Below are 23,472 nucleotides of genomic sequence, written 5' to 3' on the forward strand. Positions count from 1 at the left end.
AGGTATAGGTCCCAAACGGTGAAAAAATTAAAAGGTTAGACCCCATCTTTGTGCTTAACTCGGTTATTTTAGTAAATACACTTTTGGTGTCCCCTATAGAAAAGACTAACATGCCCCTACTAACTATAAATTATATTAACAATTATTAAATAAAATAAAAAGGAAAAAAGAAAATTAGTCAATAACCACAATAAATAACATTACAAGGGGAAAAAGTCATAAATAAATAAGGAAAACTACAAAAAAGTAACTTAATCACAGTAAAGATTACGAAGGCTTAACCACAAAATTACGCCACTAATGAAACAACAAGTAACAACTGGCAAAAAGTCAAGGAAAAATTGATTTAAAAATACAACCTTTGACCGGTTCGCTAAAAAAGGGCTGAGCTTTCATTAATCTAAGAATAATATAAGCTTAAGCACTAATTTATAATTAAAGGGTTTTTTTTTTACCTGCTAACAAAGGTAAATGGGTGACGTGGATTTGTTACGTGGCAATAAGAGAAGTCAAACTCGAATACGTTGACTTCTCTTCTGTTTCCCTCCATTTCCCTCATTCATTTCTCAACCACCTCTCTCACTTCCCCATTACTACCCCTGTTTCATTTACTCCACTTTCTTCTCTACTGAAGTTCATCTCTCCTCTGTCTTTGCTTTCGTCAACATCAATTCTGGGCCATTAATTTAGGAAAAGGACGCACGCATAGCAGAATTTGGCGTCATCTTCATTAATTTCCAGAATCGTACATCATACAGGTAAGCCTAGTCTAAACCCTAATAATTTGCTTACATACGTTAGGTTTATGGTTTAATGTCCAGAATTTCCTGCAATTTTGCATATTTCTTTGTTTTGGCTATGCTTTGGATGATTCGTTGTGTCATGAACTGCTGTAAAAGTGTTTTGATTAATTTTGGATATATTGCGATTGATTAGGGATAATTTGCGAATAATTAGGGTTTTTTTTTGCGAATAATTAGGGATTTATTTGGGTTTTTGTAATTTGTTAGGTTTCAATTGCGATTGATTAGGGTATAATTATGAACATGTATTGCATAATTAGGGTTTAGGGTTTTTGATTGATTGGTGTTAAATTAGGGTTTAGGGTTTAATTTTGACTGGTTATGGTTAAATTGTGATTGATTGTAATTAAGTTACTGTGATTGACTGCGTATTTATGTGTTAATTGCGCAAATATTCAATGTTTATAGGTAAAATTGGGGAAAATGGAAGATGATGATGTTACATTAAAATTCTGACATGGTGGGTTGTTTAGGAAGTCAAATAATGGTTGGGCCTATGTTGGAGCACAAGGTAGAACATTTGTGGTTGATCCTGATGAATTGTGTTGATTTTGGCTTGTGGATTTGGCTAAGAAGTGTGGGAAGTACGGAAAAATTGATGGAATATATTACTTGATTCCGGAAATGACTTTAGAGAATGGGTTGAGAAGGGTGTATACGGATAAGGAGGTTAGGGAGATGACTACTGTTGCAAAAATGATTAGCTGTTTGGAGGTGTATGTATTACATGGAGTAGATGAACCAGATTTGATTCCCATTACCTCCGCACAATTTGAACCACAAAGAAACCAAGAAGATAAGCAAAAAACACCACCAAAAAGTTCCACCACTGTAAAACCCAAACCTGAGAAATTAACTCCTAAGAGGGGTCCACCACCTAAGCCACTAAATACCCCAACCAGGACCAGTCTTAGGGCACCACAACCCAGAAAAGATTCTGCCACCTCATCTATAGGTGCTACAAATGCAGAACCTAACCCTAAAACACAATCTGCCCCCACTGAAACACAATCTGCCCCACCTCACACAAGTGCAAGTACTAAGATTCCAACTGAAACTACCCAAACCCCTGGAGTTTTCAACCCAAAACCAACCCCAACCCCTGGAGTTTTCAACCAAACACAACCAAACCCAACCCCTGAAGTTTTCAACCAGACACAACCAGACCCAACCCCTGAAGTTTTCAACCAGACACAACCAGACCCAAACACTAAAGAAGATTATGATTTCTATGATAATAGGCCTGATAGTCCACTGCCATATGATGAACGTACTTATAGGGAAAAGTGACTCTGGGAGTCATAATACTGTCCAGATTATGAGGCATCTGGTGGAGATGAGGTTGACAATCAAGGTGATGGACTTATTTATGACGAGGAAGAATAAATGAATGAAGATGACACATTGAATGGTGAAGATCCAGACACCAGTGATGATGAATTCAAGGCAGTAAGGCAGAGAGTACAAGACAGGAACAACAAGCTTCATGAGTTAGCAAAACAACTACAACAAGAGGCTGCTGAAGGAAGGCATGGTGTTAAAGAGAAGAGTGGATCTATTCGTGGATCTGATCCTGTTGTGGATGGGGGTTATACCAGTGAATATGAGGTGAGTGGTGATGAGATCCATACCCCACCAGAAAGTGGAGATGAAGACACTGTTGCTAGGAGGGCCAGAAGAGGTGTGCTTGTGAGTCTAGATGCTGATTTCTCAGTTTTTAAATGGAAGGTGGGTATGAGATTTGCAACCAGGGAGAACTTCAAGAATTGTCTTGCTAAGTATGCTATTCTTCAAGGCAGGAACATTAGCATAGTGTGCAGTAACAAGAAAAGAAAGCAGAAAGTGGCAGTGAAGTGTGTTGAAGGGTGTCCTTGGTACCTTTATGGTTCTTGGGATAGTAGGAGATCAACTTGGGTTGTAAAAACAATTGAAGACAACCACACCTGTCACAAAAATATGAAGAAGAACAGACAATTGAAGTCAACATGGCTTGCAGAGCAGTTTTTGGAAGTCTTCAAAGCAAGACCACACTGGCCAGTTGCAGAGATAATGGAGTGTGTAAGGAGAGCATACAAGGTTCTGGTGAAGAGAGATTTTGCATACAAGGTTAAGTATGCAGCTCACTTTTTTCTTCATGGTTCAATGAAAGACCATTACAAGAAGGTCGGGAGATATGTGGATGCTTTGAAAACACTAAGTCCTGGCACAGAGGTGCAGTTAGTCACTGATCCTAGCAAAGATCAGATACCTCCTGTTTTCCAGAGGTTATTTACCTGCTTTGAGGGGCTGCAACAAGGGTGGAGAGAAGGGTGTAGAAAGATCATTGCAGTCGATGCATGTTTTCTGAATACTTTCCTAGCTAGGTGGCCAATTGTTATCTGTTGTGGGCAGAGATGCTAATGACCAGATGTTTCTCATAGCTTGGGCTGCTGTGGAGGGGGAAAACAATGATTCTTGGGAATGGTTCTTCACTATACTAGCTAAAGTTCTCGAGTTGGGTGACGGTGAAGGCATTGCAATTTTATCTGATGAACACATAGTAAGGGTCCTTTACCTTCCTTGTTATTTCAATACATATTAATTTTTGTGGATGTTACTCAAACTCGGGTACTCGTTTCCATATTGTATTATCGGGTTGGCATAATGTGTGTTTTTTTGTCTTTTTGAATGGCATAATGTGTTTGTGTGCATGTTTATTGATGTTGCTTGATTCTATCTTAAATGTTTGCATTTTTGTGTGTTTTTTTTGTTTTTTAAGGGAATTTTGCATGGTGTTTCCACTGTTCTACCTAAAGCAGAGCATAGGCATTGTGCTCGACACATCTTTGCTCACTGGCATAAGGGGTTTAGGGGTGTTGAAATGAACTTAATGTTTTGGAAAATAGCCAAAGCGTATAACATGGCTGATTATGAGGATGCTTGTGAGGAATTGAATGAGATTAACCCAGATTCTCTCAAAGCATTCAAATCCTACAACCCTAAGTTATTTTGTAGAGCATTCTTGGATACTTCCTTTAAGTCCGATGCCATTACAAGCAATATGGCAGAAACGTTTAACGGATACATAATAGATGCTAGGACAAAACACTTGCTTTACATGTTAGAGGATATTAGAATGGCATTGATGCAAAGGATGCTCATTAAGAAACAAGAAATGGAGAAGTCGGCTTCAGTTATTTGTCCTAGAATTCAAGCTAAGTTGGAAGAGGAAAAGGTAAAAGCTGCAAACTGTGATGTAGTGCCCTCGACTGACACACTTTTCAATGTTAAGTACTACTTGGATCAACTCACTGTGGATTTAGAGAAGAGAACATGTACTTGTAGAAAATGGGACATGTTGGGAATTCCTTGCTGCCATGCCATTGCCTGCATTTTCTTTCAACATAAAGAGGCTGAAGATTTCGTAGACGAGTGTTATACAAAATCAACCTACTTGAAAGCATATTCAGGGTCCATACCTCCATTGGATGGTGAAAGGCATTGGCCTAGGGTTGCTGCTGACATTGATCCCCCTCCCATCAAGATTGGCCCAGGAAGACCTCGAAGAAATAGAATCAAGTGCCCTTTTGAAGATCCTAAGAAGCCGGGGAAATTGTCAAGGCACGAGATGGAAATGACATGCAGTTTATGTCAAGCAAAGGGACATAACAAGAGAGGATGTCCCAACAAGGACAACAGGAGGCCTGTTGTTGAGGAACCAGCAGCAAAGAGGCCAAGAGGAAGACCAAGGAAAGATGGTGGACCTACTGCACAGTCTGACATAGGGGCAACATCCACTGCTAACCACACTGTCACAGCACAGCCAACACAATTAGGTCGAGGGGGGAGAATGATTAGAGGTGGACAAGGTTCTAGAGGAGGCAGGGGTAGTAGGGGAGGTAGGGGTAGGGGAGGAAGAGGGGGGGAAACATAAACAACTTAAAGGGGAGGGAGAACTTCAAGGGGAAGAGGAAGGCGAAGAGTTGGACAAACCGGAGAAGGCTCGAGAGGAGGCAGAGGTTCCAGAGGTGGCAGAGGTTCAAGGGTATGTTTTTTTTTTTTTTCTGTGTTCACTTTATTTGTTGTAACATAATTGAATTATATTACATGCCTGATTGTTGTGATTTGAATGCAGTTACCTAGTGGTGCAGGAGTGTTGATTGGTTCTGATGGCTCGATCCTGAATACGCAACAAACTCAAACATCAACCGTGGACCAAGCAACTTAGTGGATCACTAGTTATAGTAGTGGTGTTTTGTTTTTGTAATTTTGGAACCACAACCATGTTTGGTGGTACTTTTGGGATTTATGTAACATTTTTTGAAAATACGATGAATGTTGGTCGTTATTTTGATTGCAAAAGTTGACTTATGTTGACCAGATTTGGTTTGGATTAGTTATACATCACAGTTCTTCTGAATGTTACAGGTCAAACTTCAACTTGCAAGAGTTGACTTATGTTTCTGATGTGGATTTTATTTCTGTTGTTTGCATGTTAACATCAGGTCTGACCTGCCTGCCTGCCTGTCTGCAGCTGGTTTTACTTGCCTGCTTGCAGTGCAGTTGGACTGACCCTCAAGTGCAGTTGGTTGTAGTTAAACTGCCCCTAACCTCTGCTGAATTCCTTGTTGGCAGTTGATCTTCAGCAGTGCAGTGCAATCACTTAACTAATGTTGCTGGCAGTGCCAAAATTGACTAATGTTGCTGGCAGTTGGTTTGGTTTAGTTCACTATCTAAATGCACATAACTTGTGCTAAAGTTGACTATTGTTGACTTTCTGAAATTTGACTAACGTTGACTTTCTGAAATATGACTAATGTTGACTTTGGTTTAGTTGGTTTGGTTAATTCATAAACAGCCATAAATTGGTAAATGTTGACTTTGTTGCAAGTTTGTTATTAGTCCAGGGCTACATTTACAAATGTAGCATATACGATTCCTTTACGATAAATTTTCTGATCGTTTGAATAACTTAAGAAAACGACCACATAGTTACACAAACACGCAAAGTTTAAGAAATACGATATATTATTGAATCAAAATCATTTCTAATTCAAAAATACAAACTCCAACATAATGTAATTCTTTCACGCTCCTTTCCCGTGTTTTCCTATTTTAAATAGAAAATATAAACAACAAAAAATACCCATGAAAACATCAAAACCATCGAATAATTCTTCTCATTCCTTGAACTCTTCATCAACTCTATACGCAATTCACGAAGCTCGTTCTTCATCCCATGTTCATCCTCTTCCATAATGTCAATCCTCAATTGCAACTTCTTCATTTTTTCCCCAACCACGTTTTTCTCATACTCCAACTCAGATATCGTAGTGAAGGAAATAATGCCCTTGGTCCAAGTATGCATTCTATGTTAAGTCTAATAAATGCGGTTCAGTATTAATTAACAAGTTAATAATTCAGTAAGATCAAGTGAGCTGAATGCCTAGCTAGAGGTCGCTTCAGTTCAAGTGGAATTAATGATATTAATCCACAGCTTACTCTTGACTGAACCCGTAGGGTCACACAAGTAGTACGTAAACGGATCAAGTATTTAATGGCATTAAATACTCTATCTATGGATATTCGGAATCGACGGATCTTGGTTTCAGTGGGAGCTGAGATCGTCACAAGCAAGAAATGAATACTCCGGAAACGATGATATTGCCGGAAACGGAAATATGGATCGTATCGGAAATATAAATATTATCCAAGTCGTAGATGTTTCCGGAAACGGAAACATGGTACGTATCGGAAAATATTATCGGAAATGGAAATATTGCCGGAATCGGAAATATTGCCGGAAACGGAAATATTGTCAGAATCGGAAATATTATCGGAATCGGAAAATAATTCCGGAAACGGAAATATTAAATATTTGTTTGAAACGGAAATTAATTCCGGAATCGGAAATATTAAATATTGTTCGTATCGGAAATGAATTCCGGAATCGGGAATTTAATCGGAATCGTATCGTACGAATTAGCATCGGACGAGGCCCGCTAGACGAAGGCCCAGCACGAAGCCAGGCCATCCCCCAGCGAGCCGCACGCACCAACGCACGCCTCGACCAGGCCCAGCGCAAGGCCAGGCCCAGCCAAGGGCGCGCGCGCGCAGCACAGCAGCGTGGGCTGTGCGCTTATCGTGGGCCGCAAGGCTTGCGCGGGTGCACGGCTTGTGCAACGCTTGTGCGGGAAATCCTAATCCTATTAGGATTTGTGCAAAGATTAAAATCCTAATCCTATTAGATTTGCTTTGTTATTTAGAGTCCTAATAAAGTTCTAACTAGCAAATCCACATCCTAGTAGGATTACAATTCCTTTTCCATACTCCTATAAATAGGTGCCTAGGGTCACAATTTATGGGTACGATTGAAGTATTCAAAGGGTAAGTTTTTTGAAATAAAAATCAGCCATACACTTGCAAACACTAGCCGAAATCCCTAAGCACCTTAAGGGCGATTCTAGTTGGTCTAACTTGAGGTGGATCCGGACGTACTGTGGACTATCTACGGAGGGACGACATTTGGAGTCCTAAAGACTTGTTCTTGTTCGGTTCGGGCGCAGCTAGGGAAGGCACGCTACAACATGTAGGCATCTATTCTATGCTAAATGATTATGTGTAAATAATATGCTTTCCTGGCTTTATGGTTTTTCCGCATGATTTATGAATTGTCATATGTATCATAACCTAACAGTGGTATCACGAGCCTCTTATTATTTTCATAATCTAAATTGCATAAACATGGTTAAATATTACAAATTTGCATGAATTAAAAGGGGTGATTAATTTTCGTAATTGTTAATTAATTGCAAATTGCGTTTATTTAATTATACGTACGCAGTTTTTCGGCAGTTTCTTCGTTACTCATCCAAATCGAGTGATTTTTGTGTCAATTCCGCATGTAAAAGGCATTCTAAATTTTTGACAAAATTATAATTTTCGGCCAAACCCAGAATTCTCAAATTCGAAGCCTAACTATGACTTTTCGGAGGTTTTAGTTTTTCGAACGCAAAATTTCGTAAATTTAAGATGTTAAATTAAATATTTGCGATTCTTGTTGTTAAATCTTGAATTTTTGATTGACCTACTGTATATGTTTAACAAGTTTGAATGCCTAGCCTTGTTAATTATGCAATCTAATTTGTAATTATGATTAATTTGTTGAAAATTGGAATAATTTAAAATTAATTTGATTTTCATAATTAGTTATAATTTAATTAGATACCTATGATTAAAAACCACCATAAAAATTGTAAATTTATGTTAAATTTTAAATTTTTATGACCTAGACTTGAATCCATGTTAATCGGAAATCAATAAATTAATAAATTTTCGATTTTTCGCCCTAAAATTATGAAATTAATATGATTTATTAATTTGTCATTAATTTGAAAATAAAATTTTTAATTTTTATGCGATTCGCTCATATAACTTGCACGCACAAAGCAATGGACGCTACATGTTACCCTTAAGGGGTGTTGTATAGTGCGGGCATGCGACGACGAGAAAATGAGCTCGTCGCCCATGCGGTACGAATGCAGCGAGCAAGGGCATGGTGCAGGAGCACAAGGCAGCAGCCCTGCCTTGTGTCGTGGGCTGTGTGCAATGGACGCATGGGCAAGGGCGAAAGCAAGGCACGAGCAGTCGCGTGTGGGCAGCAAGCGAGCTGCGCCACAGCGCGCACTGCCTCGCACAAGCGTGCGGAGCCTCGCGCGCAACGAGCGCAAGCTCGCGTGCCACGAGTGCTACGCCCAGCATCGATCGCTCGCGCGCAGCGAGCGCCTGCTCGCATGCTACTGCCTCGTGCGATGAGCGCAAGCTCGCGTGCGACGAGGGCAGGCGCGCAGCGAGCCAGAGGCCAAGCGTGCCTCGGATGCCTTGCGATGGAATGCAGCAGCAGTGCGACGCAGCGCATGGGCTGCGCGCACATGGCCAGCGATGGTTGTGTGCGTGTGGCCCATGGCTGTGCGTTGCGTGGGGTTGTTGCGTTACGATTAGATCGTTTTAAAATTTTAATTTGAAATTTTCACTTTTCGTAATTTTAATTAATTTTAAAATTAATAATTTAAATTGTTTTCTTGGATTTTAATTTTTAATATTATAATTATAATAAATTTTATTTATTCTAATTATTTTACTAAAATTAAAATCATGAATTAATTTAAATACGACTGAAAAATAAATTAAATAAGCGGATTCAATTATAAATTTATATGAGCTTTAAATTTTAATTAAATTTGTATGTTTCCGGTTAGACTAGAAATACATTTTTATGTTTAAAATTAGTAAAGCATATAAATTTATTGGTTTAAGTGGGAGCCCTTTTAGTCATAAACTCTTGATTAGGTCTACAAATCCTTAAGGTTAAAACAACTTGATTAGAATTAATAAGGACTGAATAATTGATAGATTATTGGTGCCCTTGATTAATTGCTGCAAATGTTTATGTGATGCATAATGTGTTTTACTAACCAGCTATGTGGGCCATTCATGATAATGAATGGGTGAATGGTATATATTGTATATGTACTGTTTTGCAGGTTATGAAGTGACTAGTATGGCCCAAATAGGATAGAAAATATGGTCTGCGTACCATTAATTTGAATGTAATTGGTCTAAAGTACCAAAATTGTTTTTCAATTCAAATATGGTCTGCGTACCATCAAATAGTTGTAATTAGTTTTAATTATAGCTTATCCTATTTGAAGAAAATGGTGCCTCCCACGCAGATTTTCAAGACGGACTTTGAAGTTGAAGCTTCAAGATGAAGTCGGGCCATACTAGATCACATTTATCTTATGCATGTTTTAAGTTATTTATTGCTTTTAAATATGTCTTAAATATGCATGAGATCAAAGATTGATTATGTTGCATGATTAAGGATTTTAAAATCTAACCAACATAGTAAGAGCCTTAAGTTCCAAACTTAAAAATTGAGTTAAAAGGTGCCATGCCAAAATATACACTTGCTTGGATATCCTTTACATCAATCTAGTAATAGTTTTCGCTCAGCGAGGTGTTACTTATTGGTCCTAAAGGGGCAAGGTACACAAATAATTGTGAGTACATGTTAGTTTTGGTGAAACTCAACGATATAAGTAAGGAGTCCTTTTATGTCGTGGCAAAATCGATAGGTTTACCTAATAAGTTCTTAGACGTACCTATCAACCAAGAATAGTTTATAGACTATTAGCAAAAGGTTTTTGCTTACCTAAGATGTTTTATAATTGAGTCGACAAACTGTGCTTAATTCTTCAATGGTTTTAGGATCTTGGAATCATTTTATTCACACCTGCCGGAACACATAATTTGAATAAAATGCTAATGACTTGTTTAAATTGCATGATTGCTTTAATTTTCAAGTTATTACTCATGATAAATGTTTAGACTTTACATGCTTCAATGTATGTTTTAATTATTGTTTATAATTAAATATCTTGCACTGCAATAAATCCTTTTAGAAAGGTAACAGTAAATTTCCCCGATTGGTAATGAATCCAAGAACGATTCATGGAAATGAGAGAAAATGAGCAATTCAAAATGTACGTTTCTTATAGCGACTTTTATGGTTGTTTTCGAGTATCAAAATCGAATGGCAAACCGATTGATGCTTGTGAATTCAAAATACAATGTAGTTTTGAGATCATAAAGCATTGAGTTTAAACACTCAGCTTTACCAATGGTTAACAACCTAATATCTTTGTCCATTTATTTCTCGAATGAATCTAGTCCCTAGACATTCGAATAGATTGATGCTTAGAGAACTTTAGAAGCTTCTGGTAAGATCATCTAGTTGAAACAGAATATTCAACATAAATGGTAAGAACTTTGTTGGAGTGACATTGGACATGTCTAAGCAAAGTACAAAAGTCAACACTAGAGAATTCAATTCTTAAGGCTATTAGAAAGGGTACAAGAAATAGGAAAACAAAGGAACAAATGAAAGGAATTTACAATTCTGTTTCTACCTATAAGTTTATGTTTAAAGAGCAGTGACCTAGAAATCAAACTTCCTTGGTATCATATACCGCTTGAGGTTCTTACTTCAGTAAAACTCAAACAATGGAAGCTAGGATACACTAATGACCTACAAGTGGGAAATGAAGCATGGCAATGCTACATTAGTTGTAGGGTCATCTAGTTTGTTTTAAGTCCTTTCAAAGGCTGGAACTTAATGGCTATTTTGTTCCATAATCAGCATACCTAAATTTCTGTTTTCAAACACAAAAAGACTCACATTCAGAAGAACAAAAACAATGTTTGTTTGTTTATTTGAATGAAATGGTCATTTACGGTTTGAGTCAATATGCTTGATTAAAACAAACAACTCTTTAAACAAAAAGAACTTTACTAGGTTCAAATCAACCCCTTGACTTGAGTTCCACTAATCTTTGGCATTGTTGCTTAGACCATATCAACAAGTTAACGTTCAAAAGCTCTATTTTGATGGACTTTTGAAAGTTCATTGATTTCTAGATCAATTTAAGACAACTAGTCTTACTTGTTGAAAGTAACAAAAGATATGAACTATTGTTAGAACGCCTAGACGATAGAGTTCAAAGCTAAAGAAAGGTTTTATGACTTTATTATTTCACACAGATTTGAGTGAATATAGGTTTATTTACTCAATGTGATATAAGTTTGAATCTGTTTGGCTAGTTCAAAGATTCAGAAGTATAAATCCCACTTGGCAAGAAATCATAAAGATCTAGGTTAGATCATGTTGATGATTACTTAAGTCAAGAATGATCATCAATGATTGTGTGTAGTAAAATTCACAATCTAGCTCCATAAGATATGACATATCTAAGTTGGAATGATCGAAGTCAATTAGTAATTGATTCGATCAATGATGAATCATAAAGACTTTCCCTATAATTTCTAAAACAAAATGCCCAACTACCACCAAACTAAACCAAATTCGTCAAAGCTATTGAAAAGTAATTTCAGAATATCTTTTCATAATATATCTAAAGAGTTCCTAAACTCAGTCGGAGCTTAGTGTTTGTTATTCAACAAACTAAGGCCCAAGTATAGATATATGTTTCATTGTGATTTATTCAAATGAGACACAAGGGTATTGTTTCTACCATGAATTTTTGAGAACATAATGTTTGTTTGCTCGAAATAATGTCCTTTTGGAGATTCGTTTCCAAAATGACAAGTGGGAGAAAATAGACCTCGAAAGTCTTCAAGGCGAACAACAAACATAAACGGACATTCCGGAGGCTTTTCGAAGTGCTTCAGAAAATCCGAGCTTATTCTTTGAGGACTTTTAGAAGTGGCCTTAAAGAATAGACATCTCTTAGAAGAATTTACAAGTGCTTCAAGGAGAACAGAATATTCAAAGGACTTTTAAGTGGCTATTGATATTCTGTTGTTTGATGTTCTATACCCTAGTAGGCATAGAGTTCAAGTCACTGAAACTATGCAATTCTTCTATTAGATATTGAAGAAACCTACAACTTACAGTCAAACTATTAGATTAATGAGTTTGTGACCTGTAAGAAAGCTATGACGAAACCCAGATTCCTTAAAATGGTTAGAAGCCATATATAGACTCAAATGTTTTAAATGGTTAGAGGCCATAAAACATACTCAATGTTTTGATGACAAAATTGAAATTTTGTTGATTTGCAAGAATAGTTTCACACCTATTGGTTGCAAGTTTGTTTTAAGGATAAAAACCATCAAACATGAAATTGTGTTCACAACACAAAGCTAGATTAGTTGCTAAAGTTTACAAGCAAATTCACGGTGTGGATTGTGTTGAAACCTCATGCATAATCGTAATGCTCAAGTCTATAATTCAAGCAATGATTGCATATTGGTAAATATGGCAATTGGATGACAAAACGTATTCGTCAATCAAATGTTGGAATAAACTATGTACATGGCATGTCATAGGATTTGTGGATCCAAATAATGCTTGAAAAGGAAAGCTAGCTTATGAAATCTAAGTCCAGATTTAAGCAAGCAATTGGGAATTAGAACTGTATTTTAGTGAAGCTAATAAGTATTTTAGTTTCATAAAATGTACATGATTCTTATAGATATATAAGAAGTTTAGTGGGAGTACATAAAAACTTAATTGGTCCTATGTGTATCACACACATATCTCTCTATTGTGAAATAACATTCAAATACTAATGACTTAGATTTGAGATTATTCATCAATGATGGACCAAGGCGAAACTTAGTACATACTGGGTATTAAGATCTATTTACAAAGATCTTATATTAATATTTTGGATTAAGTAATGGCATTTACTAAATCAAACACGAAAGACTCCATTGGAGATATTCGACCCATGTGAATAAATCTAAGTAAAAGATGTTTGAACTATGTATAAGCATTTACTAAGTTAAACATCAAAGGATATAAGTAAGATTCTTAACCTATATTATATGTCAAAGAATCTAGCTGGATTTAGTATCTACCGAAACTAGAATGAGCTAAAGTTACATGAATAGAATTCAATTGGGAATTATTCTGCAAAAGAATTTATCATGTATGATATAATATGAGGATCGCCAAAAACGTATCGTATGACTTTAGGCATGACGAACATATACCAATCTCTATTGATCTAAGTGAAGATCAACTAGATTGAGATCAAGAAAAACTTATGGTACTTGAAAAGGTACATAGGAATAGTTCTTGATTCAAGGAAATAAAGATATGCTAAATATTGATGCTACACGCATAAACACTGGCAAAGGATCAAGCAAGACCCTTTGGAGTTAACCATTGATAAGGACGAGCTATAGAGCATCGTGTTTTGAAATGGCAACATGGATTGGAGACCATGAGTTGTTGCGTGGGAAATTGAATATTAATTTCTATGTTCTAAGATACAGCTGGAAAGTCTTCCACATATCTGTGAACTGCTTGGATAAGTAAATCCAACCAAAGCATCACTAGCAACCTAAACAATTGAAGTAGAAGTACTTATTGCCTAAGAAGCAATGAAATAGAGTTGTTTGTATTTATGAGTTCTTCATTGAACTTAGGTAGATCACATGTCTGCTGACTTGATGATTCTTCATTGAAAAATGCGTAGAACCACTCTTGAAGCAAGAAAAGACTAGATCACAAAATAAACATACTCAAAAGATCTTATCATCTATCTCGAAGAACATTCGATGAAAAGAATATTAAGATTGGCAAAGCATGATAACTAAACCTATGCAACAAGTGAGAAACAACACTCACATTGTGGCATTGGAAATCAAGCATAGCTTTGAATTCCATGAACTGTTTTAAAGATGGGTTTGAGGCCCATGGTTGTAAAACATTGGGGTTGAACATTTATCATATATGAAATGTATTTTCATATTCCATTTAATCTTGATTTAGTATTAAATGATGAGTCCCTTCAATTTGACGATATATTCAAGATAGACTGTCAGGACCAGTCCTGTGACTAAGAAATGTCTATCAAGTGAACTTGAATGTCAAAAGTTGAAAATGGTCCCTGGTCGGAGTTTTCTATAAAATTGGACGCATAGAAAACGTTAGACGACTAGAATGCAAGATGACTAGTAGTTCTGTTTCTTGAACTATGTGGACATGGCAATGTCATAATCATTTGCATAGATACTTACTTTGGGAAGACTAGTATCGGACAGACCTATAAAACTTTACTGTAAGAGATGAAAATCTGTCATAAGTAAATTTCATTAAAATTATTAGACACTAAATCCTCAATACCTGAGTGATTTGGCCCAGCCAAGGGCGCGCGCGCGCAGCATAGCAGCGTGGGTTGTGCGCCTGTCGTGGGCCGCAAGGCTTGCGCGGGTGCACGGCTTGTGCAACGCTTGTGCGGGAAATCCTAATCCTATTAGGATTTGTGCAAAGATTAAAATCCTAATCCTATTAGATTTGCTTTGTTATTTAGAGTCCTAATAAAGTTTTAACTAGCAAATCCACATCCTAGTAGGATTATAATTCCTTTTCCATACTCCTATAAATAGGTGCCTAGGGTCACAATTTATGGGTACGATTGAAGTATTCAAAGGGTAAGTTTTTTGAAATAAAAATCAGCCATACACTTGCAAACACTAGCCGAAATTCCTAAGCACCTTAAGGGCGATTCTAGTTGGTCTAACTTGAGGCGGATCCAGACGTACTGTGGACTATCTACGGAGGGACGACATTTGGAGTCCTAAAGACTTGTTCTTGTTCGGTTCGGGCGCAGCTAGGGAAGGCACGCTACAACATGTATGCATCTATTCTATGCTAAATGATTATGTGTAAATAATATGCTTTCCTGGCTTTATGGTTTTTCCGCATGATTTATGAATTGTCATATGTATCATAACCTAACACGTAGTCTCCTTCTCCAAAAATAGCATTTGGTAGTCTTTAATTATATTGTTTTCTCCAACCCATCTGAAAAAACCGCAGTCTTTGACCTAAATTGATTGAAAAAAATAGATAATTGTGTTAATTTTCAACCCAAATTGAGATACAAATTAACATGAAATTAAATTAACTTTCCACATACGGGCTAAAATTGGCATCCAAGAAACTTCATCCCATTATTTGGACCTTTTTTGGCAACTCGAACAACAGCATCAACGCCACAACCACACTTCACTCTAGAAATCGTTGTCGAAGACACGGCTCCCTTTACAACGGTCAAAAAGCCACGTCACCCATTTACCTTTGTTAGCAGGTCAAAAAAAAAAGAAGCCCTTTAATTATAAATTAGTTCTTAAGCTTATATTATTCTTAGATTAATGAAAGCTCAGCCCTTTTTTAGCGAACCGGCCAAAGGTTGTATTTTTAAAATCAATTTTTCCAAAAGTCAAATTAAAAAAGAAACTTTTTTTTTTCAAATAGTTAATTTCAACTAACTTAACCCACCAAAATCAGGGCAAAAGAATTTTAAAATGAATTTTTTTTACCAAATACTTAATTAAATCAAACTAACCCACCTAAATGACACAAAATAACAAAAGAAATAAAAAAAAGTCAATCAATTACCCCATAATTTTCTCCTCCATAATGTATATTTGTTACTTTAAATTTCTAAGAACTTTGAAAAGATGACAAAATCCCTTATTTTTCTCCATTCTAATTCATAACCCATCAATTTTTACCATTTTAATTCATAAACTCTAATTCTCTCCATTTTAATTCATAACCCTAACTCTCTCCATTTTAATTCATAAAAAAATAAAACTATATATGTTGCAGTCCAAATGAATTCATAACCCCTTAATTCTCTCCATTTTAATTCATAAAAAAATAAAACTATATTGCAGTCCAAATGGTGGAACTACGCTCAACGCTGCAGTCCAAATAATCCAATAAACGACATTTTTTCTCTACTCGCTATCAAAACCTAATTGTGATTAATTATCATAACTCATTTTTTAGTTTTTATATAATCTCGTAGAAAATAAAGTAACATCAGTCCTTACATGGAACCTCTAACCTAAAATTATAATAAAACAAGAAAAGTAACAGCGAATGCAATGTATAAGTAACATTAGCATAGAAAGTCAAGTAACACCAGTCTATACAAGGAACATCTAACATGAAATTGAAGAAACTGCAATAACAAAAGGTAACACCAACATAGAAAATCAAGTAACATCGGTCTGTACCAGGTACTTCTAACATGAAATTGAAGAACCTGCAATAAAATAAAATAAAGTAACAAGGAATACAATGGTAAAGTAACACCGACATATAAAGCCAAGTAAGACCAGTCTATACAAGGAACCTCCAGCATGAAATTGAATAAACTGACATAAAATAAGAAAAGTAATAGCGAATACAACGTATAAGTAACACATACATAAAAAGTCAAGTAGCACTAGTCTATACATGGAAAACTCTAACATGAAATTGAATAAACTACAATAAAACAAGAAAAGTAATATCGACCACAATGTATAAGTAACATCAACACATAGAAAGTCAAGTAACACCAGTCAATAACCTTCTCCATAGTAGCTGTGTGCAAGAGGGTTGCGACGCACATCACACCACCACTGATGGTGTGGTTGGTCACACAGGAGACGTGTTGTTTATCAATTTTTTGTGATTCACACATAATTAATGAATTATATAGTCATGTGTAATATCGTTAGATTCGTCTCAACATATATTTTCAAGATATTAACTTTTTTTTAATATAATTTTAGCTAATACGGAATATATAATAGCTAAACATTTGTGAAAAACGTGTAACATCAAATGGTGCAAGTAAAAAATGGAGGAGAGTATGGGACATCCCTTGCTCTAATTTGCGAAAATGACCAAGTTAAACATCTTTAGAAGGTGTACTACTTATACTACATCTATCTACACATTGACTTTAGGGGGGGGGGGGAATCTACACATTGACTTCAATCACAAACCTATATAAATAATTGTTAAGATATATTAGATATTATTCTGTGAATATTCTGTAGAGTCCTAACTATGGTATGTTACCTAATATGTAACCTAGGGTTTAGGTTACTGAGTTGTACTATATATACGTTTGTGATTAATGAGAATAGTACGAGATTACACAATATTTGACATGGTATCATGAGCCTAGGTTAAAAACCCTAGATTTTTTTTCCGCAAGAATTCGTGAGAGTGTAGCGGAGTATTGAGAACATCGAATTTCTTCGCTTGTTGAGTATTGAGATTAGGAGTTCACAATTCCTTAAGTATCACCATGAGTAGCGATGAGGAGGCACCACCAAAGGTCATCGCCGCCGCCGTCGACCTAGACTACTATCTCGGGTCAGGCGACGGCCCCGGTATTGTTATCACCCCTGTGAAACTGAGAGGAGCGTCGAACTACGATGAATGGGCCAAAGCTGTTCGTCGCTCGATGATTTCAAAATTCAAATTTGGATTTTTTGATGGTTCTGTGAAGGAACCCATTACGGACGCGACGAAGATGAAACATTGGATTGCGGTCAATTCGATGGTGGTGTCTTGGATTACAAACACCATAGACGAGAGTTTGCGTTCGAATCTGGAAGACTTTGATATTGCTCACGAGTTGTAGTCATTTGAGGACGCGGTACTGCGTCGTGTCGGGCACTAGGTTCTGCCATATTAAGATGGCTCTGAGTGGCTGCAAGCAGGGCACGTCTGAGGGCGTCATGGAGTACTATGGCCGCTTGTCGAAGGTATGGAAGGAGTACGTACAGTATGCACGATTTCCGAGGTGTATATGTACGAGTTGCACGTGCAACATAGCGAAGCAGGTGGGGGAAATTCATGATGAAGATCGTCTGCACTATTTCTTAATTGGCCTAGACGACCACTATGAAGCAATTCGTGCACAACTGTTAGCAAGATCGTCGTTGCCAGGCCTCGACGAGGCATACCAGACGGTTATGAATACCGAGACAATGCGCGCCAAGGCATCGAGAGGTAAAGAGAGTGTCATGGCGTTCAAGGTCGAGACTAAGGGTCGGTCGAGGTCGGGAGATGCGAGTGACATATTTTGTGGTCATTGCAATCGTGAGGGTCATAAGGAAGAAACTTGTTATCAGCTGATTGGATTTCCCGAATGGTGGGATGAGAAGAAGCGAGGTGGAAGAGGGCTTGGTCGTGGAGGCAGGTCGTGGAGGCAGGTCGTCGAGTAGAGGAGGCAGGGGAGCTCGGGGGGCAAAATCCACTACCAGTGGTGTCGCTCGTGCCAACGCAGTGAGCAACTGCACGGGTGGTGCAGTCTCCAATGTGTCGAGTGGAGGAGGATCGCTGGGAGCAATGACGACAGATAATCATGAGCTTGTTGGAGTGACAAACGATCAAGTCCAACAGATTGTTGGACATTCTGAGACGACCGATAAGTAAGCTGCAAGGTAATCTTGATTTACGATGGATTGTTGACAGTGGGACATCAAATCATATGACGGGTGATATTTCAATTTTGAGAAATATCAAAACATCAGGAAACTGCCAGGTCGTGTTGCCAGATGGTCAACCGGCAAACTCAAATCAATATGGTTCGTGGTGTTAGAGGATGGTTTTGTGCTTGATAATGTTTTATTTGTGCCTAAATTGAACTGCAATTAAATTTCTATAACACAACTAAGTGACGAATTACATTGTTCTGCTCAATTTACTAACAAAATGTGTGTACTTCAGGACCGCTCGACGAGGACGGTTATTGGCGTGGGTGATCGACAGGAAGGACTATATTTTTTCCGTGGTGTTCCAAGGGTTCGTGTGCTAGTAGTGAACTGTGTGGTCGACTTATGGCATCAACGTATGGGGCATCCGTCGGAAAAAGTGTTGCAGTTACTTCCTCCCGTGAGTCATAAGATTAGGAAAAATAAAACCATTTGTGATGTATGCCCGCGGGCGAAACAATGTAGGGAGAGTTTTCCAAATAGCGATAGTCGTGCCAGTCACACATTCGACCTTGTTCATCTTGATTTATGGGGGCCTTTCAAAATACCCTCGTCGAGTGGGGCGAAGTATTTTCTTACCATCGTGGATGATTATTCTAGGGGTGTATGGATTTATTTATTGTGCAATAAAATGGAAGTTGAATCGTCGTTTCTTAATTTTGTTGCCATGGTTAAATGTCAGTTTAATCGATCCCCGAGAGTTGTTCATAGTGACAATGATACTGAGTTTAATTGTTTGCAGGGTTATTTCCTTAAAAATGGGATTCTGTTTGAGTCGTCGTGTGTTGGGACACCTCAACAGAATGGGAGAGTCGAGAGGAAGCACCAACATATTTTGAATGTTGGCAGAGCGTTACGATTTCAAGGGAATCTTCCTATAAAATTTTGGGGGGAATGTGATAGAGCGTCGCCAACCTATCAAATAGTAACCTAACTCGGTCTTTCTAACTAAGTAGAAAGGGTAAGAAAGGGTCGAACCCAAGAGAGGCTATGAATCAACCACCAAATGCTATCGAATATAAAAGCTAAGTCAAGTCGGGGGTGCTTTGATTTGTTAAGAGTTCTACACTAATTAGGACAAACTAAGATAATTAAAGGATGAAAATTCAATTAAGAGAGACTAAGGTACGGGTAACACCACTCAATTTAATCATGAACGGTTCAAAAGCATGAGGATTAGAAGCAATGTTAGGGAATAAATTAGTGGATAGTCATCTAAGGCACCTAACTACTCTATCGAGCTAGAAAGGATAACTTGATCATGAGCTACAACCTATTTTCATGGTGCAAAACATGAATTCAAGCAATAAAACGTAAGTTATGATGACAATATAATCCCATAGACTTGGGAGCCCTATTTTCATGGTCTTTTAGTCTAGCAATCAAAAGGGAGCCTACCACTCAATTTCATCTTTCGATCCTTGGTTGAGGAGACTAGAAATAAGTCTAAATGATGATCAAACATGAAGACTAACAATAAAACCCTTTCAATCAACTAATAAACATCCCACAATCACTAAAATCCCACATGCATAAATCAATTGTTCATGACTCAAAAGAGGGGTTCACCCGAACCCTAGAAATTTACTACCACTAGTACATAATGAACCTTAAGTAACACCCAAAAAGTGATACATAAAGTGGTAAAAATGTTACTATAGACAATAGGTAACACTTTAGTGGGTGATACATCCGCCCATGTTCCCTAAGGTCTTATGTAACACTTTGGGTAACGTATGGTAACACTTTTAAAAGTGTTACTATAGACCCTCTTATGTAACACTTTTTTATATCATTGGTATCATTTTTAAAGTGTTACCTTTTATTTCTTATGTAACACTTACTTATCTATAGTAACATTTTTCAATCATATAGTAACACTTTATCCGACATTATGTATCACTTTCGCGAACTAATGTAACACCTTGTTGATTATTAGGTAACATTTTTCAATCATCTTTTGACATAAAGTAACACTTTATTTAACATTATGGATCACTTTTTGCAAACTAATGTAACACCTTGTTAATTAATAGGTAACATTCTTCTTTTTATTATTATTATTATTATTATTATTATTATTATAATAATAATAATAATAAAACGTTACAAGCTTAACAAGCTACAAAGATCAAGTAAACTACAAGAAGTTGGAGGGGAGCCGAGATACAATCTGGGCCCCCACTCCTCTAGCAATGGCGAACCCGATCCTGCTGAAAATGTGGGCAGCTGCCCGTGCCCCAATGTCTTGAGCCCTGGAGTACGTCTGGACCCGCTTCAGCAAAGAAACAACCCCTTTCTCTAATTCCCCAAAAGAAGAGAAGGAAAAAGGAAAGAAACCGTAACCCAAAGCCCTACAACGTGCCGCATACTTATTATTATTATTATTTTATTATTATTACTACTACTACTACTACGATTATTTTATTTAAAATACCCAATATATATATATATATATATATATATATATATATATATATATATATATATATATATATATATATATATATATATATATATATTTAAATATAAAAATTATTTGCATGTACAATGTGAAATTAACATATACAATAGAAAATAAGTTAAACCGATATAATTTCATATGTAGTTGGTTACAGAAACATCCACATACAACAATTGTTTTGTTTGGCTAAGCAATATAATAATCAAAACAAAAAGAAAGTCAGCCGAGATCAATTTCGGTCCCTATACCACAAAATTCAAAAAAAAAAAAAACGCAACACTTCCTAAATCACCAGCCTGCAGTAGTACGTCCAAGCAAAATCAAACAGAAACAATAGACAACATCTCCAAGCAGACAGCATCAGAAAGCTCCTAGTAGACAACAGCTCCATGCAACAGCAGCTAGCTCCAAGCAACAGCAACAGCAACACCTCACCAACAACAACACCTCAAGGAACAGCAGCTAGCTCCAAGCAACAACAACACCTCACCAACAACAGCACCTCAAGAAACAGCAGCACCTACCCCTACAATAAACCTACCAAAATAGAGACCGAGTAAACAAATCGCTCAAAAATAAACACCACCAAACTGTCACCTCGGAACTGAAAACGCATAAAAGAGGAATTACATGCTCTGATCCTCAAGCCAACATCATACAGTACGTGTTTGGACCTCCTCCATATGGATTAAACAACCATGAAGCTCCTTTGAACTCAGCAACAACAACGTAGACCAACAATCAAAACACACACAAAAAACCCAACCTGCAAACATGAACTAGCAGGCCCAGAAAAGATGAAACTACAGTTGAAACTGCTTGAGATCAAACATCTAAAACCCACTGCTCCAGCAATCACACGAAGGCTTTGGGGATCCTCTCCATTAGTAGCGTAGCAGTTACTGGTAGTAAATCGACACCTTGGGCCATAATCATCTCTTGGTTGGTTTTTGAAGTGACAAGAAAAAAGCAACTTAATATCATAAAAAGGAAAAGATAGTGGAATAATGACAGAAAAAGAGTTAGCTAAACTCACCATTCATTCCTAAATTCGCAAAGCGCCAGCAACAACTTATAGCCAAGAAAAGCAGGTATAATGAAGTAAACTTATGACCAGTACACCTGTAAGCGGAAATAAATCAGTCTAGGAGCTGTCTTAACAACTTCTCCCTTAACATATATATGTCAATGTGCTAGAAACTAAACCTCCCTTGGTTATAACCTTGCCAGGAAAAATATGAGTATCTAATTACCCAAACAAAAATTCAACTCTAGTGAAGTCGTCGCTTGAGATTTCAAAGGGGTAACATCAAGGCTTTTTTTCATAGAAATTCCATGAGAGTCCTAGCTAGACAACAACCCACAACTACAACTAACGTTGCCAATACCACTGCCCTGTTGTTGTCCTATTTTAAAATATAAACACACGTATACACCCTAACACTCTCCTCCTGCAACTTCAACAACAACAAAAAAAAAACCAATAACAAGATTTCAGAATAAAAGCAAAACCCCGAAAAGCTAACATATGTTTATGCAAAAAACTCCAAAATCATAAACGAAATGTCATTTTTCTTAAACATCGGCACTCTGACACAATACTGTGAGAACAACCGGTTTACAGTAGTGAGCTTAATCCCAAACAAACAAACAAACACACAAGAATTAATCCTGTTAATCTGGTTATTCCTCAATTAACCATGAATTCAAGCAAATAAACACCTAACTGCAACAATATAGACGATTATAACACAACGATTTTCATTTCAATATCTACGTATTTAATTGAAGCAAACACTTACATAGAGTATAAAAATTAGTCAAAGATTCCAAAGAATGTGACTTATATGCTCTATAAACCATGATTCTTGCAATTTTGCAAATACCCAATTCGATTTTTCCTTTTATGATTTTCTTATCGCATTGTCCGATCTGATCATTCCTTTTTTATTAACACAAACAAAACTAATTATCATTGAGAAAAAAATTAAAGTTCTAAAAGCTTGAAATTATAGTCTTCAAACAAAAGGATACATGTTCCGAAAGCTTTTCATGGCTCAAAATGACTCCCTTTTTTATCTTAGATTTATCCCATTTCACTAGTCTGTTTAGTTGTTGGGTGTAATTGTAATAAACAGTATTCACTTCATCCCACAAGGCCAGAGGTTGCGCCTCCCAAGACTAAAGAAAGACTTGTCCCATTTTATTAGTAATGACAAGAGTAAAATAACAAGGCAAGTTGCTGTAGAAGTTGTTAAGAACAACAAGTTTACTGTAAAGTAGTTAGGTACAACTAAAATATTTAGGCGTCACCTTACTATGGATGATAAGCGCTCTAACATC

The 23,472-nt window shown here is 36.9% G+C and overlaps 1 protein-coding gene across 1 annotated transcript; it reads left to right on the forward strand.

Moving 5' to 3' along the window:
* The first annotated feature begins 1,427 nt into the window (after positions 1-1,427).
* On the forward strand, positions 1,428-2,189 carry LOC130472157 (extensin-like). The gene is made up of 2 exons (XM_056842627.1): positions 1,428-2,073; positions 2,119-2,189. Exons 1-2 carry the CDS (start codon positions 1,428-1,430, stop codon positions 2,187-2,189), a joined length of 717 nt encoding a protein of 238 aa, XP_056698605.1.
* The last annotated feature ends 21,283 nt before the right edge of the window (positions 2,190-23,472 follow it).

Source organism: Spinacia oleracea, chromosome 4 (genome assembly GCF_020520425.1).
Source record: "Spinacia oleracea cultivar Varoflay chromosome 4, BTI_SOV_V1, whole genome shotgun sequence".
Lineage (NCBI taxonomy): Eukaryota > Viridiplantae > Streptophyta > Magnoliopsida > Caryophyllales > Amaranthaceae > Spinacia > Spinacia oleracea.

Coding starts and splice junctions, on each gene's coding strand:
- LOC130472157 (XM_056842627.1), top strand. CDS start 1,428: ATGACTTTAGAGAATGGGTTGAGAAGGGTGTATACGGATAAGGAGGTT. Junction 2,074..2,118: donor TCCACTGCCATATGATGAAC/GTACTTATAGGG, acceptor AATACTGTCCAG/ATTATGAGGCATCTGGTGGA.